Source organism: Falco cherrug, chromosome 3 (genome assembly GCF_023634085.1).
Source record: "Falco cherrug isolate bFalChe1 chromosome 3, bFalChe1.pri, whole genome shotgun sequence".
NCBI lineage: Eukaryota > Metazoa > Chordata > Aves > Falconiformes > Falconidae > Falco > Falco cherrug.
This window is the reverse complement of record NC_073699.1, coordinates 54,981,700-55,008,994: the sequence shown is the minus strand read 5'-3', so window position 1 is coordinate 55,008,994 and position 27,295 is coordinate 54,981,700. Positions and strand designations below refer to the sequence as shown.

At 38.7% G+C, this 27,295-nt stretch overlaps 1 protein-coding gene across 3 annotated transcripts in view; it reads right to left on the bottom strand.

Moving 5' to 3' along the window:
- The window catches only part of CDH2 (cadherin 2), a 119,993-nt gene that overhangs the window by 11,509 nt on the left and 81,189 nt on the right, over positions 1 to 27,295 (bottom strand). For all 3 annotated transcript variants that reach the window (XM_055705330.1, XM_055705331.1, XM_055705332.1), the window contains exons 4-14: positions 26,294 to 26,440; positions 25,160 to 25,315; positions 23,253 to 23,397; positions 22,044 to 22,216; positions 17,363 to 17,500; positions 16,815 to 17,000; positions 14,705 to 14,961; positions 13,150 to 13,292; positions 11,670 to 11,903; positions 11,064 to 11,297; positions 9,278 to 9,417 (exon numbers count right to left, since the gene is read on the bottom strand). In XM_055705330.1, coding sequence (XP_055561305.1) covers positions 9,278 to 9,417; positions 11,064 to 11,297; positions 11,670 to 11,903; positions 13,150 to 13,292; positions 14,705 to 14,961; positions 16,815 to 17,000; positions 17,363 to 17,500; positions 22,044 to 22,216; positions 23,253 to 23,397; positions 25,160 to 25,315; positions 26,294 to 26,440 — 1,953 coding nt within the window. The remainder of the gene's footprint in view (positions 1 to 9,277; positions 9,418 to 11,063; positions 11,298 to 11,669; positions 11,904 to 13,149; positions 13,293 to 14,704; positions 14,962 to 16,814; positions 17,001 to 17,362; positions 17,501 to 22,043; positions 22,217 to 23,252; positions 23,398 to 25,159; positions 25,316 to 26,293; positions 26,441 to 27,295) is intronic.

Here is a 27,295-nt window from a genome sequence, read left to right as displayed (position 1 = left end):
CCACAAGGCAACATCAGAATGTGTTGTTACATGGACTCCCACTTCGGTTTTCTTTTCTAGGGTAACTTATGACACTGCCATGTAGTCTTCTACCAGAGGAAATTATTTTGCAGGTCTATTAGTGTCTGGACAGGAAGAGAAGATCCATTGTCCTTATTACCACAGACTCTCAAACCTCTTGTATCATTAAAATCAATACTAACTGTACATCGGTCAGGTATGGCAAGTCATCCACCACCTCCCCAAACTGGCTTTGTGCCATACAAACACAGCATCATGCAACGACTCAAGCTGTTTCAACATTCTGTCTAAAGTCAACTCTACCCAATTATTGCAGAGAAGAACGAAAAATGTTTTCAAGAGCCAGGGCGTAAGCTTTTTAGGGCTCTTGAAATTCCATCTCTTCACTCAATACTGCATTCACAGCTAGAAAAATGGGAAAACTTTTCATGTATTACTAAAGCTCCTGAACAGACTCTTAAAAGTTAGTCTCAAGCAGGGTTTGTTAAGATAGTTAACTGCCTACGTGACAGCTAAATGGAAAACTGGCACATCAGAGAGAGGAAGATATGCTGAGGTAGGTTGGGACAGACAGCTTTGAGCAACATTCTGGGTCACTATTTTTACTCCTAATTTCAGGACCACAAGTCAACAATGTCTTGTCTTTGCTCCAATCTTTTTGCATATAACCTGTTCATAATTACAATCAGGTGAGGGCCTAACGAGGAAGAGGACTAGGCCCTGCATTAGAAATGTACTTGAGCAAAGGCTGTGAACATCTAATTCATATGGTAGCCGATTTGTTGGAGGTATTTATGTTTTTTAGCCTGAACTCTAGCAATTTTAGAACAAATACCTCTTTCTCTTCCTTCAGGTTGGATTTAAACAAATCTAAACAGAGGGCTTGTTTGAGTTTTTTTCCTCAAACTTCTGGACAAGCTTAGATTGTTGATGGAAGGGAGGAATCTAGTATTGGTTTTTTTCTACTGGAAGGTCACTAAAACATGTTAATTTGCTCCCATTCTGCACCTAGCAAAAACTCAGGCCTTTTGAAACCAGAAATTTAGACTAGTCTGATCATCCAAGTCTACAGTCAACAGGGAAACTGAAACCTCCCATTCTACGAAAGAGATCCAAGTGAAACAAGCTGAACCATTCCTTATATTTCCCCTTGTTTATAAAGGGATCTGCTATCACTGGATAAGACTATACTGCTACCTTTTAGTTAACTGGCTGAAGAAATGGCAACTTTATCAGTAAAATTCTCTTGATATAACAAGCAGCACTTTTGTCTCCTTGGTTAGCATCTCTGGCAAACAGTGATCTATTTGCTCTTGCTGAAACCCCCCTGACAACTGTATTGAAGCAGAAGAACTTAAGGTTTTGATTTGCTTTTGTTTTAAGAAACAAAACAGAATCACAATGTGCTAAAAGGGCATTTTATCAGAAGCTGCATCTTGTGAAACTAAACAATCTCACAAAACCCGTGCAAAACCCCACCAACCCCCTCCCCGCCAAGCTGATTACAAACACTGACCTCATTAGCTATTCACTTAGTTCTAGAGAGCTTTAAGCAAAGAATTACTCCATCACTAGCTCCCACCTCACATTCTGGAAACGTGACATCCCAGAGAGACAGTGCTAAATGTCAAAACCAGCTAGCCAAGCCCTATAAATTAACCACCTTACCAGATGTGCAGGCAGAAGGATCCAAAACCCAGTGAAACACTACTTAAGGAACATTTACACAGTAGTTTGAAGCACAGTCCAAGTAGCTCAACTTGAATAGAAGAAACATCCAGAATAGAAGAAAAGGCCATTTTATATTCCCCAATAATCACTGATTTACAGAGAAACAAGATAATGCAGCCTTCAAAATTTCCTCCCTTTGAACAACTTCCTTTTGTGCAAGGCAGCTATTCATTTAACAGCACACGAGCAGTAATTCCTCATACAGCAGTCATCACTTACAGCAGTAGGAGAGATTTTTTTTAAAAAAAATACCTTGCTTTCTGACTGACAGTTACCAGATTCAACAATCCCTGAAAAAAACCCATGAGGGGATAGGCTAGGAAACAGAGTTTCTCAGAAGCTTTTTGTTTTATAAAGCTAACTTTTTTCCCTTCTGGGTTAGCGGTTCTGGTTTTGTTTACATATTAGAAGAGTTACTTAAGTTGTCTGCAAAAATTTTTTTACAGTACCTGCTTTATAGGAATGCATACTGGAACATTATAAAGAAACTGTGAACAACAGCATGAAACCACAACTTACTAGAACTATAAATTGTTATGCATAGATGGGACTGACTCTTCTCCAAACAGGAAAACTCAGAAAATACTGGAATATATTACATCTAAATTGAGCTTTCTGCTACTAAGAAGTTTTCCCTAACACTAACAGTGATACATCCTAGTACATGCAACCTGACTGACATAGTCATTAATAATCTACGAAACTGGCTTCTGTGTTGTCTCAGTTTATTTCCTGGCAATTCATGAGACTGTTAATACACTTTCAGGGATGACTTGTTTTTTTACCTTGTACAGAGCAAAAGGTTTGGCTATGTATGAATACAGGCCTGGACACATGGCTAATACAACAAGAACACTACACCTGTTTCTTACTTTCAAAGGCTGCAGCCTCTGCAAAGAAAAATGAAAGTTCAGATCTACCCCCATGCAAGAAATAATCAATTTAATTGTCACCAGATCACTTAATTTGATGGTGAGAACTGCAAGCGTCATTCACTGAACAAAATCAGCTGCAGTGGTCTAAGTGCATGTAAAGCAACATTGGCAGAAGTTTGCATTTCATTCACCCCTTTTACAGGATGATGCCTCAAAGTAACCCCAACGTTATTGCTGGCTTAAGAGAATAGAGCAAACTATGACTTGAAGTACCTATGGATAAAACACATGTTCTGCTTTGCCTTTGTGTTCCAAAGGCAGTTACTGTCTACTCCAATACAGAAATGGGATGGGGAAGCAAGGGAAGAAATATTTTATACGGCTAATGTTCCCATCTGCCAAGGTCTTTTAAAAACAAAGAAAAAGGAAGTGAAAACCAATCCTGCTATAGCTCACCATTCTACCTCTAAACCCATCAAGCATCACCCTAAAAAATTAAGAGAAATTTGCACATAAAATATTGCCTGAGTTCTGCAAAATTCTCCAACCTGCCCTAAATCTTATGTCTGCTGAAATAATGGGACTCCAGAAAAAGCAAAGCACAGAGAACTGACTAGATGTACGCTGCAGGTGGGAGGCTAGTTAAAATGCCTGTGCTAACAGTTGCTCTTTATTTGCGACTCACTTTTTGATTACTTTCTGCCATATTGCTTTTCCCATTTGTTTTTATTATAGATGCATCTGGAGTATTACAAGTTAATAATTTTTAAGATAACCAAGAAGCTAGCTTATCTTTTTTAATAACAAAAAGGTGAAAGTTAAACTCCAGCTGCTGATAAAACACAGTTACAGGCGTAGGTTCTAGATAGGATAAAATAAAACACAAAACAATTTTGTAATGGAATTATGGAAACGTTACTTTTCATATGATGAGATAAAGATTCACCAAGGAATGACAGTAATTCTTCATGGGAGGACTGCATGAGTCACTCATTAAAAAAAATGAAGTTAATGTCTTAGTAAGCAAAACAATCCCCAAAATAACCACCTTCTAATTATACTATTGTATATTTCTAGGGTTATCTTAGCAACAGTTACTTCATTCATTGTCATTAAAATTCCTCAACATAAAACATGTTCCAGTGTTAAAGCAATGCAAAATAAAGGTTAGAAAGTGTGAGTAAATGATATGAATAACACTCACAGATAGGGTGGTGAAAATAAAATATAATCAAATGGATTTATGAAGAAGTTCAACAAGTAGGTAAGGAACACTGTCATGTTTACAACAGAGGTTGTGACAAGACCCAGCACAGAAGAACAATATAATCTTAAAATGTAGGCTTACTGGAAGTTACGACAATAAGGAAAAAACCCAACAAACCAGACAAAAAATCCAAAGGATTACTCAATTTGTTTTTATCAATGACATACAAATGCTGGAACAAAGCTACCTTTTCTACAAAGGAGCAATTTCTGTTTAGAATTTAGATCCTGCACACATAAAAATAAACCATTATGTATTTCTTTTTAATGCTGTTATCGCCTTTAAAATAAATGCTACTATTTTCTTTCTCTATATAAAGATGTAATAAAACATGACAAAAAGCAAGCTACTGACTACCATCTGAGTAGACTTGTAAGAAAAGCTGATGTAGGAAGGAAGACACAGAATCCTTAGGAGGAAAACTACTTGAATAATTGTAAAATCATTGTGTTGGAAACTCTTGTGCTGAAAAGATCTGAGGGCTAGATTAAAATATAGGTTCAAACCAGCTGATCTGCAAGACTTTCAGAGCATACCACCCACATGCTCGAGCAACTTGCGTCAACAGGACAACCTGCATGAGTAAGTACCACTACAGTTCAGAAAATACTAAAGAAATGGGCTCAAAAGAGGTGAGAGGATCATCTTGTGCAATGAGATGTATACAAAAGCAATTAAAGGGAAAAAAATGTATCACCATTATCAGGCTGACATATGCTGCACGTATCCCAGTCAAGCACCCACGGCCTCAATGTAAATCACACGAATGGCCGGAGATACACGATGAAAATGAATTAGTGATGCTTATGGGCTGTGAGCTGCTATGTGTGTGAACTATGCCGCAGACATGCCCTAAGTGCTTTAACACTCAGCTAACATGAGGTTTCAGTATTTAGAACTGACAATAGTGTTAGAAGTGGAGAGCACATTGTGTCAGGGGAGAATATTTGTAATCTGTATCTAAACCTCCCGTCTGCTAAAACACTGCAAGCTCTAGATCATGCAGTCCATTAATAAAAAAGACAGTCACTACCAGCTTAGTAATTTGTCCCTAAACTAGGCACATTATTTCAGAATATAGAAACTCTAGTATCCCCCACCTCCTACCCCAATTGTTGGGTTAAAGATTCAGATGCAATTAAAAAAAAAACAAAAACAAAAGCGAAAGAAAAAAAACCCACAACACTTCCCACCTCCCCAAACCAGCAGCCAAACCAGTCCGCTGACTTTGTGGATTGATGCTGACTCAGAGCATCTCACGGCCCAGCTCCTGCTAAGTCAGGTAGCTCAACTGCTAAAACTAGAAAATATTAAACAAAATTCCAAGAAAAATCCCAGACTTTCTATCTGGAATATCTCTACCTCCTCTCCTTCCCTCCTTGTTCCCAACTTCTACTAGTACAGGGATGTTTCCCAATGCCAGGAAAAAATGTTTTTACCTGAATGACAGGAGTACTGTACAGCTTTCAAAGCCAGTATTTCAGCCCACATTTCTGAGAAACAGAAGTTTGGGTGAAAAAAGTCCAGAACATACCTGGTGTTGACAATGCTCTTCAGTGGAGAGCAGGCTGATTGCAGCCCAAGAACCTCTCTGGCTTAAGGTATTAAAAGCTTTTTTCCTCAACTGCTGTGGAGAACACATGACCCTGTGTACCAGTGACCTCTAGCCAGGCTAGAGGAAGACTATGAATCATTCAAGAACCTCAGTTTTCTTTACAAGCATTCAGTCTGTCACAGTGAACAAAGCAGGCCATCCTCTGACAGGATTAACAGGAGACCTTCATGATGGAATAAACAGCTCTTTTATGACAGACTTCACATCGTAATTCCTTGGAAATGCTAGTACAGGAGGAAAAAAAAATCCAAACCAACAAAACAAAACCAAGCAGGAATTCCACCTTGTTGTTGACAGTTGCCATGATGCAGAGAACTAGCTGGAATTTGGAACTCATCAAATTTGCTGTGGGAGACATTACTCTGATAGCACGGTCAAAGTGTTTGGAAGGAACATGCCAACCATGCTTTAGGAATTTCTGGGTGTGTTGTAACAGCTAAGAAACCCAAATGCATAGCTTCCAAATAAATAAATAAACCCTCCTAAACACACACATTAGTCCAAGAGAAAAACCACAAGTCTAAAAGTAGTTTGCTTCAGGATGCATAGAGTCCTAAGTTCTATCACTTATCTTCAAGCACTACCAGCCAGATCTTCAAGTCACCCAAACATCTGGGATAAACAAGAAAAATATGAGGCCGCACAGTGTAAATCTTCAAGTATTCATCCAGAAAAGCAGGTGATTTTATAAAGGCCTAAGTAATTTGCTTGCTATAAATAAAAGTAAGTAATTGTAAAAGGTACAGATTATGAAAATACTTGAAGCTTTTAAAATACTGTTTTTACTGAGATTCCCGTGAAGCTTTGAGCATTCCCTTCTATTCTGCTGCATGAGATGCATCCTGGGTTGGATGGTTCTGTGTTTCTGAGTCACCTTGTGCAGTGCCTTCTACTGAAGCTGCTTGTTCAATCAATAGTAATGGTTCTGGGGAGAGTGCATCATAAAAAGTTAATATGGATGTAGAGCATTTTCCTCTGTCATTTGCTGATGACTTGTGGATGCAAGGTTGACATGAAATAATTTTTCTTGATTTTAATAGAACACTGGCAGTTTTATCCTATGAGGCCTCATTCTGAAAATAGATTTTTGACGGCAGTCTCATGCTTTTTTAGAATACTTTGACACTTTAACGCTTACTTTAACTTTGACAAAAATGCAAAGATCTTTATGGCCAATGCCTCTTGCCCACAGCTTTGCTTGTACAGTATTTTGCTAAGCCACAGTCTGCAAAAATGAGATTACTACTTGTAGGGAACTTGTTGGGACATTTCATCAAAAGCTTAGCATTTCAAGTTCTTAAATCTCGCATAAAATGCACTCAACACCAAATAAAACCCAACCAAATATAATCCCTTCCTCCTTCCCCTGGGCACCGGAGGTGAAGGGGGGCAAGCAGGGAACCAAGAACAAATTAACCTAGGAACTATTATCATTTAGTTCAAGTACAGGCAGAAATCAGATTTTACAAAATGTCAAACCAAAACAAAGTAAAATCACCTCTCGGAAAAGCAAGACAGAACTTATTTCCATCATCCATCGCAGACAGAAAATTACGTGCCTACATGAAAATTTGTTCTCTCTATTCAGCCATTCTGGACAGGCACAAATTCCTAACTTTGGAGCTGTGGGAGAACATACCCACTTTTTGCCTACACAGTGGTCTGAACCTCTTTCTACAGAAGTGGTCATTAAAAGCTTGCTACACTTTGTACAAGCATTTATTTTCTTTTCCTGCAACATTTGTTAGGAGTGTATAAAGACCTTTTATACCTTCAAACACTATGGTCTACTGTTCAATGAATCAGGAAAGGGACCAGTGTATCTGAACTATGTGGCTGGTAGCTAAGATAATTAATTTGCAACAGTGGCCTTAAAATTTGTCTTAAGAAAGCAAGCAGGGGTTTTGTGGCTAAAAATTATTCAATTTTCTATAAAACCCTTAAACCGCTCTGTATCTATGTGCTTCCTCTGCTCACTGTGAGAAGAAATGATCCTAATTAAACATTTCTTATCACTTTACTGTTACTCCACCCACTGACAGTTTTCCCTTTTGTTGCACTACGCTCATTCACTGCTAGTGAAAGGCTGCATTTATGGATGGTTTACATCCTGCTAATCTCCACAGCATTCATACAACATTACCTCCTGCTGTACTACCCTGACCATACCTCTTGCAAAGACAGTGATTTCACTGGAAAGGAGCACAGTACAAGATGGACAGAAGAGAGACTTCAGCACCACTTCTGAACTGTTAAGGATATTACTCTCACCATATGCTGTTACAATGCTTAAAGTTTCTGACCTGTGGCACAACCTTTCCCGACACTACTCTAGCATCACCTGTGCCTTCCCAATGAACAATATATACTCTGAGAAACTTACTGGCTGTCCTGAGGGTTGTGTGGACAATAACTAAAAATCAAAACCACATGAAAATTACCAAACAGATTCTCCAGAGAATTGTGGGTGAACAAGAGCTGGAGAATATGTGAACTGGAAAATTAGTTCTCACAAGACGAAGTTTTCTTCATGTTTTTTAAGCTTCTAACTCTTCTGTGTAGTAAAAGATGCACAAACAGGATGAAGTTCTTGTACTCAAATTATCTGTGTACAAACAACTGGAATAGATACATAGATTCAAAGGGCTGTCCTCAATTTACTTAATAACATAAGCAATTTTCAAAAACTACATAAACGGAAGTTTCCTTTGCATATTGCTTAGAAAGAAAGATATGCAGAAAAGCCAGGAAGTAGGAACAGTACTTGGGGAAATGCAGCAACCACGAAAATTACGCGAAAATAAGAACACAAATTTCAGACAAACAAGCAAGCAGAGGGAAGATATAAATGTCTGTACCAGTGAAGGGAGACACTTCTCAGATAAGTGCCGGATGACTGTGACTGGGGATGTGGAAGAAATGCACTTAATTTTTCAAGGCTTTTTACTAGAAAATTTCTTAGGCTCTGTTATATGCACTGTTCCCCTCACAATTATTCTACTTACTTCTACTACTAATAAAGTGCATAAATCTACTCTTTGTCATGTTCATAAACCACTTAATAAACCTCCTCTGAAGGAAGGAAGTTGCACTGCTTAGAAATTCACTAATTTGGAGAGAGAGAGAGAAAAAGCAGCTATTCTTAGCATGTACACATCACTTCTAGTCCTCTGACATATAAGCAGTGGTTCAACCAGAGGTGACATGAGAGTAAATGCATATGGCACCTGCCTGGAAAGGTATCTGAATAAACGCAGATGTGCCCTGACAGCTACTTGAAACATAAATACTTTCCAAGCTGAAATCCCAGTAGTGGCCAATCTGTCAATAGCCAACATTACCGTACATCTAGGGAGGCATTCACCCACCACCGAAAAAGGGTCGTATTTGGAACAGACTATATTGGGCACTCTGTACTGGTGATTCTGTACAACAGGATTCCAGACAAGGGGTGAAGAAGGTTTTCAAACTACAATGAGACTGGATGTTAATTTTCATTTAAATATAAGAGACTCAGATGGAATGTGGTCAGAATGCTGTAGAATGTAAGTGGACAAGATACTGGTTTTACATCTTATTCGGAAGACAAGCAATTGGTATTTTTGGAACTGAAAAACATAATACAAAAAACCAACAATATATTTCAGGTTTTTAAAAATCACTTACTGCCTTCAGCATTTAATGCAGAAATTAACTACCTATCATAATGTGTCAATGGAAACAAAATGAAGTGCGGTGTGAAGTGCAAATCTATTAATCATGCCTCACCTGATCTTCTTCTCCACCACCTTCTTCATCGTATTTCAGAATGTTGTCCCTCACATCATCTTCTGGATCAATTAAGAGCTGCTTCGCCTGACGTTCTTTATCACGGCGTTTCATCCATACCACAAACATTAAAACTAAAACTACATTGCAAAAAAGGAAGACACAAAACCACATCTTGATTCTGAAGTACAGCCATAGAAAATTGTACAAACTTAACATCAAGATTTAAAAAAAGGACAGAAAAAAAAAAGTGCCAAGATGGTCAGCTTTGACTGTTCTGGATGAGGTTTTCTGTTGTTTGTTTGTTTGGGTTTTTTTAATAAAATATTTAATAGAAGGCAGCTTAAGCAAGGGATGTTTAAACTAGACCTACTACAGGCAATTTGTAGAAATCAATCACACATTCAAGGTCATAAGTCACAAACCTATTCCACATCTGCAAAATAAATTTGTCATGAAAAGAAGTAAAAAAGACCAAACTTCATAAACCACTGGATTCAGAAGGGATTCTCCACAGTCATGGCAAGAATTCTAAAAGATTACATTATTTCTATTTTTTTAATGCTATGTCCCAAGAATATATAGCAATTTATACAGTTTAAGTAATTCTGACATTGGAACATTATCAAGCTTAGGCAATTCTGACATACGGCTCAGCAGTCCATGAGAATAGACCATATTGTTGCCCAAGTTTAGATTCATGTTTAGAAGTAAGAAGAATCAAGGTTGAAGAAAACACAGTGGCATTTAGAGAATGAGAAATAAAACAGAATAAATGTGAGTAAATGATTTTCTGATACAATAGGAATGTTTCCAATTACAATGATCTTCATCGAAAGAAATTCCACTGTATCTAGAATGTCAATATATGAAGAATATCTTAAAGGACTTGACAGTTTCAATAAGGCTCTGTTAATTCAATACCTAACATTTTAAGTGTATCTCGTATCAAGAAAATAATTGTACTGTACTTGTGCACAGCTATGGGCTTAGCCAGGCTCAAATATGTTTATTTATTTATTTAAATTACTCCTTTCCACCATTTTGTACACTCTGTAGACTAGGTGCACATTATACTCTGAACAGGTTAATCCCTTCCTTGTGTTCCACCACAATCAGAAATCACGTTAACCATAACGTGTAGGACAGCTAGCAGATAATTTACTACACTGGACACACACTTAGTCATGATGTTCAGTCATTTTCCTTACTGAACGCACTTGACACAAAAATAAAATACTAGCACAGCTTTATGTAGTGCTTAAATGTACACATCTCTGTTTCTGCATGGCTGCCTGCTTGTCGTGCCTTATATGAAGGGCTGTGATGTATTACTTTCCAAAATCCTCAAATAGCCTACTTACATGAATCTGAAGCACAGTGGCGGTTAACAACAGAGAACTCTTTAAAGGCACCGTTACCCATTGTGGGTGGCATCAAATCACAGAGTACCAGCAGCACAAGAGCAACTAGATGTCTGGGGCTAATCACATCTCCAACCTGGTCACTTGCTGGTGTAACGTTAACAAGTACCCATGGGCATAAATGGAAATTCTCCTTCACAAACCCACTGTGGGTCTTGACTGTCACACAAGTGCTAGTGATGATCTGTCTCGCTGACTGCTAATCCTTTACTGTTGGAAAGTATTAATACCTGTCCAAGACATTAAACTAAGCAGCAACAATTCTTGGACTTGAGTCTTTAATTACTCCCCTGTCTTTGTCAAGGTACTAAAACATAAGCTGGTACTTGCAAAACAAGAATAAAAGAGATCTATCTACTCACTGAGCAAGATGATGATACAAAGCAGAATTGCAATGATGGCACCAGTGCCCAGCCCTGCGCCAACGATCCGGTCAACATCAGTGCAGTCTCCGTTTATGTCACATTGGCAAACTTTCACTTTCAGCACAGAAGTGCTAGAAGCATGTGGATTTCCAGAATCTGTAATTACTATGGGTACATCATAGATACCAGCCTCCAGGAACCTGATCCTTAAAGAGAGCTGGGCGTGATCACCTGTGTGTGAAAATAAGGCACTTGTTAAAAAGTAACGTACTGCTCATCCTCATGTTTAAAATAGCACTGGCAAAAACAGCTCATCTTTGAGCTCTGTGTTAACTTATTGTTCAACCCACTAGATGACACTCATGATAACAGACTTCTTCATTACTGTGAACATCTTTTCTTTCTTAAAATTCCTTGTTCTTTGGAGGACATACACTAAGGTGCTTTCCTGTTCATATTAGGCAAATTCATGTGCGTTGCAAAATAACACCGAAGTAAAATACAGAAAAGCATATGCAATAGTTTCTTTAAAATTACTAAGATACAGAAAAGCATATGCAAAAGTTTCTTTAAAATTATTAAGATTTCTATATTGTTAATTACCACTAATTCGAACAATTGTCCAATTCCTTTTAATGCTAGCAGGTGTGTCAGGGAGCTCAAAGGCAAACGGGCCTGCATTTGGGTCTATGTCAGGGTCTATAGCAGTGATGTTAATCGCATTAGGCTGTAGCGTTTCACAAGTTGTGGCTTCTTTTGGATTCACTTGGGGAGCATTATCATTGATGTCCAGCAGATATATCTGAAGTGTGCCAGTTCCACTCATCGGAGGAATTCCTTAAAGAAAAGAAACCAGCATTGAACCTGTTTCCAATTGCAAAATTACTTAAATGAAGCTATACCAAAACTTTTCAATTACCATGTACAGATGGTTCACCCCAGTTTGGGGATTCTGTCTTTACCAAGCCAATCTAACACTGTCACTGCTCCTGCTTAACACGCGTATTCTTATGTAACCTGCCCTCAGAAAAAAACTTGCCCTACTCAGCAAGCTTCAGCAAATAACTGTAGATCTATGGATCAGGGACTCAACCACTTTATTGATCAGCCAGCCAGTTCATCTCCAGAGACAATCCGTGTCAAGTGCCTCAAAGAAAAACGTGCAAAATTGGGATAGTTTTTCCTTTGGAGAAATTTTTTTGTAACTTTGAATATTTATGATCACTCTTTACCACAAGTGTGCTATTTAAATTCTTTCTAATACTAACTTTCAGCATGCTACTTCTAGACATTCTTGCTATCCATATCAAATGTGTGATGCTTCCGTAAACCTTACAAAAGTCACACATTTATGTGAACATGTGGCACTGAATTTCTCAGTATAATTAGCAATGGTTCTCATTCTACACACGCCCCCAGTAATCTTCCAGTTCCATTTGAATTTTTTTTCCTTCAAAAGAGTCAAACAGATAGAAATAGTTGATCTAGATTTGTTATACTGCATCAGTATGCAAAATTTTACAATTTGCCTCCTCTCCAAGGTAAACAGCCTCAGTGTTTCAGTTTTTCCCTCTAATCCAAGAACGTTCGTAACTGCACTTGTCCATCTTTGTGGTATCAGCTATGAATAGTACAGCACTCCAGCAGAAATCAAGACTCATATCTGAGCAGAGACTCTTAATTATCATTAACAAACTGATAATGAAAAGACACTTTCCCTTCTGCACTTCTGTAACCTGAATGTGGAAAAATACAATACCCCTACCCCAACAAGTTACTCCCTGTAAAGTTAACCTGTGCTGTGCATTCACTCAGCCTACTGCACTCCTGTGCAGGTTTTTTTCAGTTTTCTATAAACTTGATTAATGTAACTAAGCTAGTGCCTTTCCCCAAACTTACAGAATTACTGTTCAGCCCATTTCCTCAAGTAGCTGGGAAATATACAAAGTCTGATACTAATACAGACTTCCAACTGGATGTATTCTAAGCATATATTTATTGCTTTCTGTCCCAGTAAAATTGAATGTCATTCAATCACACAGAAGAAAGCTTTTTTAAAAAAACATATAATGTTGATACACACCATTATCAGAAGCTAGAAACGTTGCATTATACATATTGTTTTGCACATATATTGACTCTCTGTCCAAAACAGCTGTAGTAGTTATTTGTCCATTAACAGGGTCAATTTTCAGCCAGTTTGCAGGATCTGAAAGTTTTGAGTACCTGTGTATTTGATCACAAGTTGTGTTATTTGTCTGCCAACATGAATATTAACAACAAAGACAGAATTACTATTTTAATTTGTATTCTGAACATATTTTTGGAATTTGAAGACAGTATTTCCCAGATTTCCGTTTATTAAGCTTTTTTGCTAAAATTCTTGAAAATACACATTAAAAAACCAGTCCTATGTTTAGATGCTTGAAGTGCCCTCCCATGTAAGTTATCATGTAACTGGAGGAAATCACACAATTACCATGAACTATGTGATATTCATACTCACACTCAATTAAAATATTCATTTCAGGATCCCCCTCGCTTGTTCTATACCTGCAGAGCTGTTCATACTACCTTTTAGCTTACCAGAGTGCTGAGAGCAGGAGAGAGGGATAAGCAGTGTTAAGAGTAGCACTAACTCGCAATATTCTAGTGCTTTCCAGTATCACTTAAAGTAAATTTTTTAGAGACCCTGGTTGTACTGCATGTCTCATATTAATTTGAAAGAGGAGTGTCTTCCAAAACCATCCTTCTATCTGATAAATTCACCCTCTGACATTAATCAAGTGCAAGCTATCTTAGGTCATTAAAAATGCATATATCCTTAAGTTCTAATGCTATCATGTCTATGATGGTTATGTCCAGAAACGAGCAAAATATCAGCAACAGTATACAAAAATTAAGAGGAAAAAAATCTGTAAGAACCTTGGTTTTGGAAGGTAAGTTCTGGAATTTCCTCTACATGAGTTACAAAAGCTGTTGGGTAAGCAAGGAACGTGAGTCCTGGCCGTTGCTGTGCCTTAGCTTTGCAGCGAATTACCATGTTTTAAATGAGGTATGAGAAAGCATGCTTTAAGATTTCAATGTTTTATTCTCTTAACTTTTCTCATTTACCATAGTTTCAGACATTGGACAAATCATGATCCAATTATGATCATAGCTATCAGTACAAGAGTTCACACATAGACTACAGCAGCACTTGGCATTGCTGGAGAATAAATGAGAAGAAAACCCTTCAGATTTGGTCTACAATCTGATGTGGTTCAGCTGCCATGTCAGAATTACTGGTTAGTTTAAATTGCAAATGATCTTATTTCACACAAGCATGTGTCTGCTCTGACTGAGTATGTCAGGATGTCATGTATACTTTAACACAGATGCATAACTGCATTCTGCCTTGACGAAGCGGGACTTAGCATTAGAAGATGACCCAGTTTACAGATCTACAGATGCTGGTCAGGTCACCTTCTCTACAGCCAAAAATCCCTTCAGAGAGCACTGCACATAGGAGGTATTGGTATAGCTGTGTGCTATGGTAAATGAAGTCATTTCATATGCAGTCTCTTTGCTCTCCACCCATTCTATAACACAGATACTGCATTTTAACTGTTAAACAACTGTAAAATGTTTATATAGACCTTAGAGAGGTTTGCTGCATGTAACGATCTGGGTCCTGAGCAGTGAAAGTTGTCAACATACTACCAGCAAGTAGCCCTTCTTCTTGACGTACAAGCTTAGGGTTTGGAACAAAATACGGACTCTCGTTCACATCAATGACCGTAATGGACACAGTTGCTGTTGACTGAGGAGGATGCTGAATCCCCTTAGCCAAAGGCACTTGATTTTCCGCAGCTACAGTAAGTACAAACATCCTGTTGGTCTCGAAGTCGATAGGCTGGGAAAAGCAAAGAGCAGGAAGTGTTAACATTTACTCACACTAGTGATGGATACACAATAATGTTTTTACTTTAAAGAACATTTTTAAACATTACTTGTACTGTTTTTCTCAGAAATGACCACAGAGACTAAAGAGAGCCCAATAAATGTAGTATCTCAACATGACACTGGGTTGGGGTTTTGCTTAGCAGCAGAAGCAGCAGTTTTGAAGTCAGAACCAACTAGAAACCTTGTCATTCTTGGATTTAACTTACTGTGGTACTGCCATCACAGCTAACTGAGGAAACAAGTAGTTACATCAGAAAATTATGTAGAAGCTTCCAGCTTTGTGCAGACGTGCCTCCTGAGGAGCTCTGCTGGGGAGAGAACCCTGCCTTCTCTCTCTTATGAGGATGAACGTTTCCTTTGAACAAGATCATGACCATACCTAGCCCCATAGGATCAGAGATTCCCAGGCCCTTAATGTTTCACTAGAAAGTCTCTTTGTGATCCCAGCTAATCCTGCTTTTGGAATACCTACAGCTCCGATCTACACAGTCCAGACAACCTTCAGTTTGGAAACTTCCTCACTGAGCCAGAAGTCCAATTTAAGGAGTAAAAACAGTTCGAGGCTAGAGTTCCTCTGTCATGCTGCACAGCAGTGAGGCATTCCCCAAGCCCTGATTCGCCTTTGTACTATGCACTGTACTACTCACACTGATTCTAGGCTTGAAGGAACCCTGTACCTTACAGGGGCACTTGGCAGGTGACAGTATGCAGTCAGTGACAAGAGACAATCCAATCTTCATTACAGGTTGACAGATCAACTCATCGCACTGCCAATAAAAACTGTTGGCAGGCTTCCAACTCTTCCCATGTCTGGGTGCTTAAAGGAGTGCTACAAAGCACAGACACGTAATTCTTGCTGGAAGACTGCAATATAACAATTGGTACCTCTGGGGAAGTGTAGTTATAAAACAGAGGCAGTTCTTAAAAAAAACCCCAGTGTGAATTACCACTATAGCTGTACAAAGACTGTATCTTTTTGTCAGCTAGATAATGAGAAGATTTAAAGGGGGAGGGGGAGAGGAAAAACATGAAGAAAAAAAAAAAAAAAGGTGAATGTTTTAATTTCCAAATGGGAACACTGGCATCTCATGGCTGACTTTGTAAGTGGATCAGCCAAAACCAGAACAGGCCAACTCAGAGATGAGACACTTTATCAGAGGGCCATGAGGAAAGGTGGCTACTGCCTGGCAGGTTTAATTATAGAATCACATTGTTATTATCACTTGAAATAAGTCACCTCTCAACACAGAGCTGTGCTGGGTAGAGAATGAAGACAGGCAGGTTATTCCATAAAAGGTATTTAAATGAGGTTTTAAAAATAGCCAGTCCTTAAAAGCCTCTTGTACAAGTGGCCTCCCACCTATCACTTCTTCCTCTCTGATTGTGCCACAGCTGCCTGTATCTGTTCCTTAATGGGAACATGTTGACATAAAAAATGCAGACAACAAGCATGACGACTAATGGAGGCCAGGAGGCTGTAAGCTGTTTCTTTATACTAGCAGCAAATACTAAGCAAATGTTTTTTCACAGACTAATTCCTATCTTTTGGCAAATACAGCTTCAAAATCTGTCATTTTCAACTACCTAGCCTGATTTTTAAAATCAATCAGTTGGAATACTACTGATAGTGCAAGCAGGGAAATGCTCTAAGAGGTGGATGGCTAACTTTCGTAAGACGGTGCCCATCCATTTAACTTTCCTCCCAGAATCATGCTGGCCTCAGGAGTTCACATTTCTCCCCCTCAGTGTTCTCCCCACTTATTCCATCTCTGCTTAATTCCCTGAAGTGCAAGCATCTCTTACCTTCACAACAGTCACCAGCCCATCATTACTATTGGGATCGGTCAGGATGGTAAATCGACCTGTCGGGTCTCCACCGGTCATTCGGTACATCGCATTCCAAGCAGGTGTGTGGGGCTGATCTTTATCCGTTACCGTCAGATTTGCTACAATCACATCCACCCTGTTTTCCGGTACTTCCCCGTAGAACTGCAAAACCCAAGAAAACATTTTACACCTCAGCTGCAGAAGCACACAAGAGCCACACCATACTGAACATTCATCAATGTTAGGGAGCATATCTCCCTTCACTGCAGCTCTGACAATTCATCTAATGAGGTTTACCTGAGGCCACCCAGAAAACCGATGGCTTGATTCACTTGTCAGCTTCTGCCTTTTGGCCTAAGCAGAATACTGTATCTAAGGGATATATATTCTGCACGTATTTCAATTCTGCCTGCCAGTACACTATTTAATAAGCAATAAATATTTACTGTCTGTGAATATAATGAGAAAAGTGGGGAACGGTTACAAATACGCACATCCTTCAGTTACTCCCACCCTGTACTTACAGTCATGGCAGTGAACTCTGGGGGATTGTCATTGACATCTGTCACAGTGATGACAGCAGTTGCTGTGTTTGAAAGACCATATGTTGGGTTTCCTTCCATGTCCGTAGCTTGAATTATTAGTGTATATTGTTGTACTTTCTAAAACACAAAGTGACATCGACATAAGTTTTAGACAAAACTAACATTACCATAGGACAGCAGGTGTTCCCAAAATTGCACTTCACTAAGCAGTGGAGCCTATCACACTGTTTATTCTAGTTAACATCACCCAGAAAGAAAGGAGCAAAGTTTGTGCCACAGGAATATAGCACCAGGTTGCATCTAGCTAAACTGAACTACTGCCTGATTTTTTTCACCAACATGAGGACAGATTGCCTGTGTCCTACTCTCAAAAAGCCAAAACCACTTTATACAATTAATGCTATTATCACAGATTTAACAACACTTTTCAAATGGGCTAAAAACCGGGACGCAGCATATACTGAAACCGGGTGAGTCCTCAAAAGCCGTTAGCAGGACGAGCCAAGGTAAGTTTGCTGGCCAAACGGCTGCAGCTGCCAGGGCTCTGTTTCAGCCAAGCCCAAGCATAAAACTGCTGTTACAGCTTCTTGCAATTGCTATGGAAACCAAAGATGTCTAGGCCAACAGAGAGGAGGAAGGGCACCGGCAGAAAGGGGGAAGGCACAACCACATGGGCTATTGCCTTAAGCGTTAAACGCCCTGGCCGAAGATGGCCGCCGCTGCCCTCCCGCCCCATGTGCGGCAGCTAATGGCCCTCTGAGCCAGGCGGCAGCGGGGCTGGGACTGCCCAGTGCAGGCCTGACCTCAAACAGGTTTGCTGTTTAAAGCAAAGTCGAGAAGGTTGTATTAAAAAAAAAATAATAACATAGAAGGATGTTTTCTGTGTGGAGTTGCCGAGAAGTTGATTTTAACTCGCTGACAGTTTCCACTATGAAATGCAAATATTGTGCATCCTTTTCCATACAGCAGCTCGGTTTCCTAGCTTGGAGAGTGCTATGTGCTATTCAGTTCTTTCCAAAAGAAACTGCACAAACATAAGGAGTTGCTATTACTTTGAAATGCCACTTCCATGAATGGTTTACTAACAACAGCAAAAACCTTCTGGCAAAATAAAAATACTTAAAGAAAAGCATTTGTATTTTTTCCCCACTTGGTACCTTATTTTCTCCCACTACTTAAAGACTAGGGTGTACGACAGATAACTTCTCACATAAACAGTTTACAAAAAACCGCTATGGGTATCGGTACAAAAAATAAGCAAGGTCAATCCCACTGGCAGTATCTAACTTCCTTTCAAATTCTGGCCAGACACTACAACATACATTAAAGATCTAATGGTTATGCACACTTCCAAGCAGCAAATATGAGCTATTGAATAAAAAAAGTTTTTAAACTAAGCTGCATAAATCTTTGACTCCCACTGAAACTTATTTATGCCCATGTCCTCTTTCACAAAGGAACCCTTATAACACCCCAAATGTGTATTACTGCACATACACCACATGGTTCCTTAAAAAAGCAAGACGAGTATTATTTATACAGAGATGCAGGATATATGTTTCATAATGCATAAATATGTATATGAATTCTGGCTTGGAAAACACACTTGCTAAGTGACCTTCAGAAGGCTTAAATAAAAATCCTAAAGGTTTCCTTCTTGACAACAACAAGAGAAGCAGCCACAAGAGAATCAAAGAAATACTTTTACCACTTTCATCCAGGAAAAAAAATATACTTTACTTATTGTGAAGCAATAAAATCTAGAGCAGTATGGAAACAAATCTTGCAGCCAGATGATTCTACGTTATTGAAATCGCAGGTGCTTCTGATTCATCTGGGTCTTAACACATTGATCCCAAGAAGCAAATTTCATTAAGGAAACTCCATTATTATTATTATTATTACATGGAGACTCGACTTCTGTACAATCTTCTTATTTAATTCCAAAAGTAGTGCACTAGAAACTTCCCCCCCAAATGCCCCAAAAGACAGTGTATATTTGTTTATGTGTGTTTCCTCTTCTCCCTTCCCAGCACTCACACACAGAAGATCAATTGCTGGGAATGAAATTTCAGAAATCAACAAGCACACAACTTTCCAAGCACAGAGAAGAAACTGGGGGAGGTGGCTCTCCTCTTTTTACTGTGGGCTGAGAAGCAGCCAGGGATATGCTGTGGAGCGTGTCAGCAGCCTGCACAGAGACTTTGCAGCAACACATCCAAAACCAAACTGGCAGCTTCAAGAAAGAACACAGACCTCTCATCAGGTCACATCTTTCCACTTCAAAACAGGCCAAATAAAAGAGCACTTCACTGAATTAACCTCATGTGAGGGAGGAATGTCAGTGTGTAAATTTAAGTACCCTGCCTAACTTCTTTGGCACCTCCAGCAGTAAGGCAGATGTTTCAATGCTAAAGTGAATTCCACCGCAATAGTGGAAGAAATAAGAACAGCTGGATCTCATGAAACAGCATCTTTTGGGATAGCAAGTGAAAGATTTCTTCTGCCTTTAGCTGAGTCCCCTTACCTAAGCAACTCTTCTCCTGTGCACATTAGCACAGATAATGCATTGTTAACATAAAATACTAGCAGATGAGGAATGCTATCAGAGGAACCAGTTTGTTTTTTTTTTTTTTTAATGCCTACAACACTTATGCGCCTATAAATAACGTATCACATAATTTAAGAATTTGAAATTGTGTCTAGTATCTCATGTGCCTAACTAGGCTTTACAAAGACAGTTAAGACTTAGAGAAAAGGCAGAATGGCAGAAGTGGGTAGTTCAGCTAAGGTTCGTGGACAAGTAACCTTGTGCAACAAGGCACTCCCCCACCCCCTGTCAGAAGACCTGCTCAATTCAGATCTGGCTTTCTAGACTCCTGGTGGTTTTAATATAATTGACTCCCACAAAATGACGCAGGAAATGAAGGAAGCAAAGCAATGGCTTCGGAAGGAAACCATTTTATCTCATATTAGTCACATTTAATATTTGAATGATTTAACATTAATCATTAATATTCAACATGTGCAAGAAATGTTTATAAATACCCATTTGGGTATCAGTACAGTGATCCATCAGGAAAACTGATGGCAAATGACATAGCTTCTCCAACTGTTCATGCAAGAGTCTAAGCTCCACAGACAGCTGGTTTCTTCTGAGTTAAATCACTCTGGTACAGCTAGTCACTAAGTAATAAAACTCAAGAGTTATCACTATGTCCTTCTGAAAGTTCAGCTGTCAAAGATGGTCAGGGGATTTTAAAAACAAGGGCAAAGCTGCCCATCATTCTTTTAATTTAATAAGGCAATACTGTAAAGTTCAGGGTTTTCCTTTCCTGAAATCCATTCTCCTCTAAACCAACTTAAATAGAATGAACATTAATAAAACTTCAAAAATTAATTGCAATATCCAACAGTCTGTTTAGCTTTTCAAATCTTCTGGTTGCCCCTTTCAAACTGAAATGGATCAGAATATTAATAGCCAACCCAGAGCATCAGAAAGTATTTTTGTTCTCTGTTTTAAATAAGCATAAGCAACGAGCTAAAAGCCAAACAGCAAATCTAGTTTAAAAAAACCTTCAGATTTAATGAGCTAAAACGAGGTTAGTAAAACAGAAGTTGAAACAAGATGTGTTGAAAAAAAGATTTGTTTGGATTTTACAGTTTGTTTATAAAACAATGCTTGTCTCTTGTTAAGTTTTCAAGTGGTTCAAAAGCACAGTTAGTCCATGTGACAGATCTGGAGTTTGGAGGGAAATATTTATATTTCCACCTCACAGATGTGTGAACCAAAGCAGGGGATCTGGCACCTTCTCTCTCAGTGGTGGGCATAGTGAAAGACTCTCTAGACAGAATGGGACTTACCGAGCATGTAGCAGGGAATTACTAACAGTCAGACAGTATTTTTTATAATTACTGTTTTTAAAAAAAGGTTTTGTATGTGTGTCCATGCCTCAAGACAAATCTCTATCTGTGCGGTTTCTAATACTAACTGGTTTATTACTTATTAAGAGGCATCTATAGAAACATGTTTTTCAAATTTTAAAATTGGTAATATTTTTCTTGGTTTATTTTATTAAGCAAAATTCAAATCAGGGGATTACTGTAAATTTAGCAACACAGCATCCAGATTTCAGATATTTACCAGCTCTCTATGAAAAGCAAGGAAAAGGACCAGAGGGAGCACAGACATTCTCCTGGACCTTCCAAAATAAATAAAACTTATAGCCGATCCCATTTTCCATTTATTCTTTGTCCACGGAGCTCAGCAAGAGGAAAGGGCCGAAGCTGATGAACACCTTCCACCTCAGCACCCAGGTCAAGCACCTGAACTCCTTATATGCACTGCTCTGCTTCAGTGTGTACGTGTTCCTTAAGAGCAAGCAGGCTTATGAGACAAGATCTTTTCCATGATCCCACAGAACCAGGAGTGATTACACATCCAGAATGTGTGGGTCCAGTTTTCATCCCTATCCTAATTTCCTCTTCTGAAGGTTTTTATATTCTGGGCCTAGGACAATGACCAGTGCCAACAGGGTGAAGAAAGCGGGAAAGTTCAGACCGGGGAGGGGGAGAAATATTTTTGCAAGTCACCAGCAAAAAACATGCATCTTCACAATATTAAGTACAACGCAGACTACAGGATCAAGACCTTCCGTACCTCTCTGTCAAGGCCAGCTGCTACAGTGATAATGTCACCAGTCTCATTGTTGATTGTAAACATGTTTGGAGAGGGGCTGCTTGGGGCCTGTGACAAGATTCTGTATCTCAGCATCCCATTCTGTGCATTAGGATCATCAGCATCAATGGCAGTAACAGTCATCACGTAGGTTCCTAGCAGCAGGATAAATAATTGATATTATATAAACAATTTACTCAGATTACACAAGATCACTTAGAAGCAATGGTCAAAGCATATATTTCTTTTGGTAAACTCCGCACATTCCTTCTCTTATTTAAAACAAACTAGTTAAACCCAAGAATCACCAACAGAGTAATTAAAATACATAAGAGGAGATAAAAATACTTTCTGTTTATAAAGTATCAATTCGCTTATAACTGAAGAAGCTCCATAAACAATGAAATCCCACAATTCTGCCATAAATAACATTCCTGTAACAACAAAGCTTCTCACGTTTAGATAAAAATGTTATTAATTGGGCCAAAGGAAATATACTTAATGTTCAGAATTGCTGCACACACTGATAGTGACTGAAAATCAGTGTAAATGATACTCTTTCAAAGGTCTTCGAGACCCATCTCAAATGCCAAGTCAATATTGCAAAGTGAGAAAATGCATTTCTTGTGCTAACCTTACTAACAAATGCAATTTCCACTACTGAGAATTAGGAGAGTGGTTTCAGTCATAGTGCAAACTTCAGTCTGAGCTGATCAGAATTTTAATGAGATGTGAACAACAATTAGGGTTTTCTTGAGAATTCAGATAAAACTGTTTGATTTCAAATCCCAGTATTTTCAAAGTCCATGAGATTCAGAACTGGATCTGGTGGTATTTCGGAAGTCTCTTATACCCTGACCTGCTAGCTAATGGCTATCATGAACATAGCTGTAAGAACTGTAACATACAGATTTTCAAAAACAGGAACCGAAGAGTCATATTCTTAAAGCCTTCTCTGCTTTAGTTTATGTACATAAACCTTTCTTCTTTTGAAAACTAATCTCAGCATGCTAAAAGGTGAATTAAAAATAAGGTGGAATAGTAAGATAGTATCTGAGATATTGCTCATCACATTAAAGTCGCCTTTGAAAGTAATAAAAGGTCCAAAGGCACCCCCCTTCATCACCTTGAAAATGATATTGTGTACCTCCCTTCCCCCTCCCCCCCCCATTTTGAAAGGCCATTTATTACCTGGCTTTGATCCTTCAGGGACTGTCCCATTCCAAACTTGGTGTAAGAATTCAGGTCTATTGTCATTCATATCAATGACATTAATAACGATGTCAATAGGATTTTCCACCTGGTTTCCATTTACATCCACTGCGTGTGCTCTCAGCTGCAAAAATTGTTGGAAGTATTAGAATTTGCACAATGTACAGGCACAAATAGATACAATAATAGGACATTTCAGGCCAGACATTTTTAGCTCAATGCATTTTGTGATCTGCCATTGCTCCTTCATACACATCTTTTAAGTTTTCAGGTTGCTAATGGAACTGCTGTTCAGACTTCTAAACTCTTCTAAGTTACAGGAGTTACTAGTTTGATTTGCTGAAAATTATTTTAGATCATGTAATTTTGATTTAACACCAATGCCTACTGTCTTTTATAATTCTGTTTTTAATAATGACAATTAGAAAACAGACTCTAAAAGTATGCAGATATATTTTAAACAGCTATCAATTTATTAGTAATCCACAGGGAATGAACACTGACATGACTTTCAAAAATTCTTGACTGATACTGTGTATATTGAGTAGACATGAATGCGTATAGAATAGAAAGCATATAGAACACATTTGTGTTACCTGAACACCAAGGTAAGCCTTGTGATAAATCAGTCAGTAAACACACTGAAATTCCAGGCTAAAATTAAGCTAAAGTTTATGGACTGAGTTTCAAAGATACTGAGACACTTAAATTTAATGCCTTGATTGTCAAAAAGGGCTGAGTAACTACCTTTGACTGTCAGGTTTACCTAAATCATCTTGAATTGGGACAGCCAAAAATAAAGGAATACAGTATTTTCTGAATATGTAAACCTATGTATCCAGGCCAGAGCCCACAAACTGTGAGGCAAAAGAGCAACTTTCTCCTGTAGCAGTCCTGCTGAAGTCCAGTATGTATGCATGCATATATATATATATATATGTATACAAACACATATGTATCTTCTAGCTACAAACCTACTAGAAAGGAGTAAGAAGGCATTATTAACTCACTACTCTGGAAATGACTTGTGTAAATGCAAATTCCTAAGTCAGTAAATCTTGAATTGCCAATGCCAAATTCAGTAAAAATCTTATGGATGCCAGAGCTGCTGTTCTCATGTGAGAACCATTCCCCTTGCCGACCCCAGACACCTCCTGCTGCATCCTCTGTTCAGGGGCAGCACTCGAAGGGCTTCCTGGAGCACAGGTTTAAGTTTTTAATCCACGTCATGCTGGTAACTCTCTCTAGGAGCTGGGTGACTTCTGTAATGATTTCAGTGTGGTCTCTTAAAAGCAGAGACAACTTTAGGCCACAGCCTGGTCTCCCCCTTCCTTCAAACCTTCGTTTTCCACTGCTACTGGAATCTGTGGTCTACTTTGTCAATTTCTTTAGAGCAAAGAATATCATTTTCATAAGATGACAGACCTAATTTACAATTCCATTAAAATGCTTAGATTTGCCCCTGAAAATGAAAATTGGTAGGTTATTCTTCCCATCCATTTCTCAAATCACAGCTGCTGCAATTCTAATAGCAGTCACATCCTAATTTAAATTGCTGAATTAAAAGTAAACTTTTGAAAAATATACAATACCATGGAGACTGTGATCAATGGCCTGTATTTGAAATATAAGCTACAATATCAATATTTTGATCTTTTAAAATTACTTTATCTAAATACACTTAATCACTGTTTACGTATGTTAATGTATCTAAGCTGCTTAAACATAGTAAGAGTTAGCCTTATTAAGTACAATAAATACAAATCTGCTAGAAACTCTTCAAACCATATCTCACAGAAAACTAAATGTCGGCTGCTCAAGTCATGTTTGAAGCAGACGTTAATCTTCAATTTGATAATCTGATTTATGGTAAATTAAAGTCTTACATGAAAAGAAGCAATCTGCTCCCGGTCTAAAGGCTTTGTCACAGACAGCTGTCCTGAGATGGGGTTGATGATGAAGATGCCTGTTGGAGGTTGGTCAGCTCCTGGGCCAGTCACACTGTACCGTAGCGAGAGGCTTTTATCACGATCAGACCTAATCTATGTGTTCAAACAAGACAATGTTTACATTAGCTACAAATAACCGGTGGATGAGACTGCTGCCAAGACAAGCTGCAGCTTCTTTTTTCACCTTCAGGCTAAATTTATAAAAATAATTATTCTGGAAATAGCATAAAGTTAGTATGAAGCTTGAATTTTTCGGTTGCAGTCTTTGTCAGAAAGCTGGTCAATGAATTTTCAGGAACATAAACGTTTCCCTGCTTATTTCTCATAATAGGATGAATTGTATTAAACCAAATCAAGTAAGTATTCTGAACCTAAACAGAATTGTTTAGATCTTAGAGAAAACATATACTATCATAAAACTACACAGGAAATAAAGTCTGTTTTGTTTTCTTCCCTCCTGTATCTTCCCAGACCAAAGCTACAGACTGCCTTCTGCTACTGGCAGTAGCCCTTTAGAAACTCCCTGGTTTTGTAAGGCTGAACTTTGGTCTCATCTTCCAAGGGAAAAATTAAAGGGCTGTGCATCTGTGAGGAGCCACCAGCGTGCACATCAACAGAACAGAGCAAACCCACATCCTATCAACTTGGGCTAATGCTCTACCAAGTTTCAACAAACTGATCATGAATGACCAACCAGTACCATAGTTGGAAGCCCTCTCCTGCACAGGGCTCCTGGCAACGGCCACACCTGTGCTGCAGAGCCCTGTGGAATAGCTGGTGTCTTCAGCCCATCAGAACCTGTTTCCCTCAGCCTCTTGGTGCACTTCTACTGCTCACCCCCACACAGTGCCTACCACCTGAACCAAGGTCACCTTCCACCAGTGCAGGAGCACAGCGACAACTTAAAAAAACCTAGTACATGCAGCCAAGCCTGCTATGCAGAGGTAACAACAGAAGCCAGCCCAAAAGACTGATGAAATGTTTGGACAATGAACAAGACATCATTTATACAAAATCTCTTGAAGAGCTCTTCAAGGGACGCTGAAACCGTATTTCTATTAACTTCCTTACCCTAACTAATTCCTGAGGAAAAGGTCCTCTGGAATTTTCTGGTAGGTTGATTGGAGGAATAACCCAGTCTCTCTTCTGCCTCTTCAGAGGGCTGTTGTGCTTGTGTTGTTGCCATGGAAATATGATGTCTTCAATTTTCTTTTGGTCCTTTCCCAGGTACAAGATACAGGATTAAGCACATGTTAGAAGGAGAATTAATAGTAGGCATTACAAAGTAGCTCAGATACAATTACATAATTGACTGAAAGGCTGTCCTTCCTCTGTGTTCACAGACCTGTTTGATTTGCATTCACAGTGCGGTATGATAAAAACCAGTTTAAGAACTCCTTTTCTTTTTTTCTTATTCTAGTTTGAGGAAAAAATGGAATTATAAACCATTTACACCATGGCACTACTGTGTAAGCTATACTGCACTTTCTGAAAAGTGGTTAATATTTTGCAGAATTTAATACTATGCCTTTATGTATTTCTCATTAGCTAGAACTTCAGTTCAGGTAATGTGCTACTGTACATTAAATTTAGATCTGGGTGTGCTAAAATATAATTTGAGTTCCAAGAGAAGTTTAATACATACTGGTAAGGAATGTCTCAAATATTTATGACCCTATTAAATCCCATAGAATTAATGCTGTAATTATTTTAAACCTATGTCAGCCATGATGGATGCAGTAGATGACCCACTTTACACATTGGGTATTAATCTCTGCTGGGTGTCAACATTCCTTTCCTATTCCCTTCTAGATCTGCAGTCATTCACCCTTTGGATGCCAGCACACATCTAGCACTTGCTTAAGGGTGGAGACAGGGCAACAAAAATGTTTTCCAAATCTTTTAAAACAAAAACTTTTTTTTTTTTTTTTTTTTAAATCTAATCATATATGCCACCGAGTAAAAACAGATGCCCAGCTGAAGGCCAGATTCCACTACTCTACATTCTGTTGATGGTAAAGCTGCCTGAACTGGATGTTTATAAAGCACAGGGCATGCCCTGGTATATCTAAG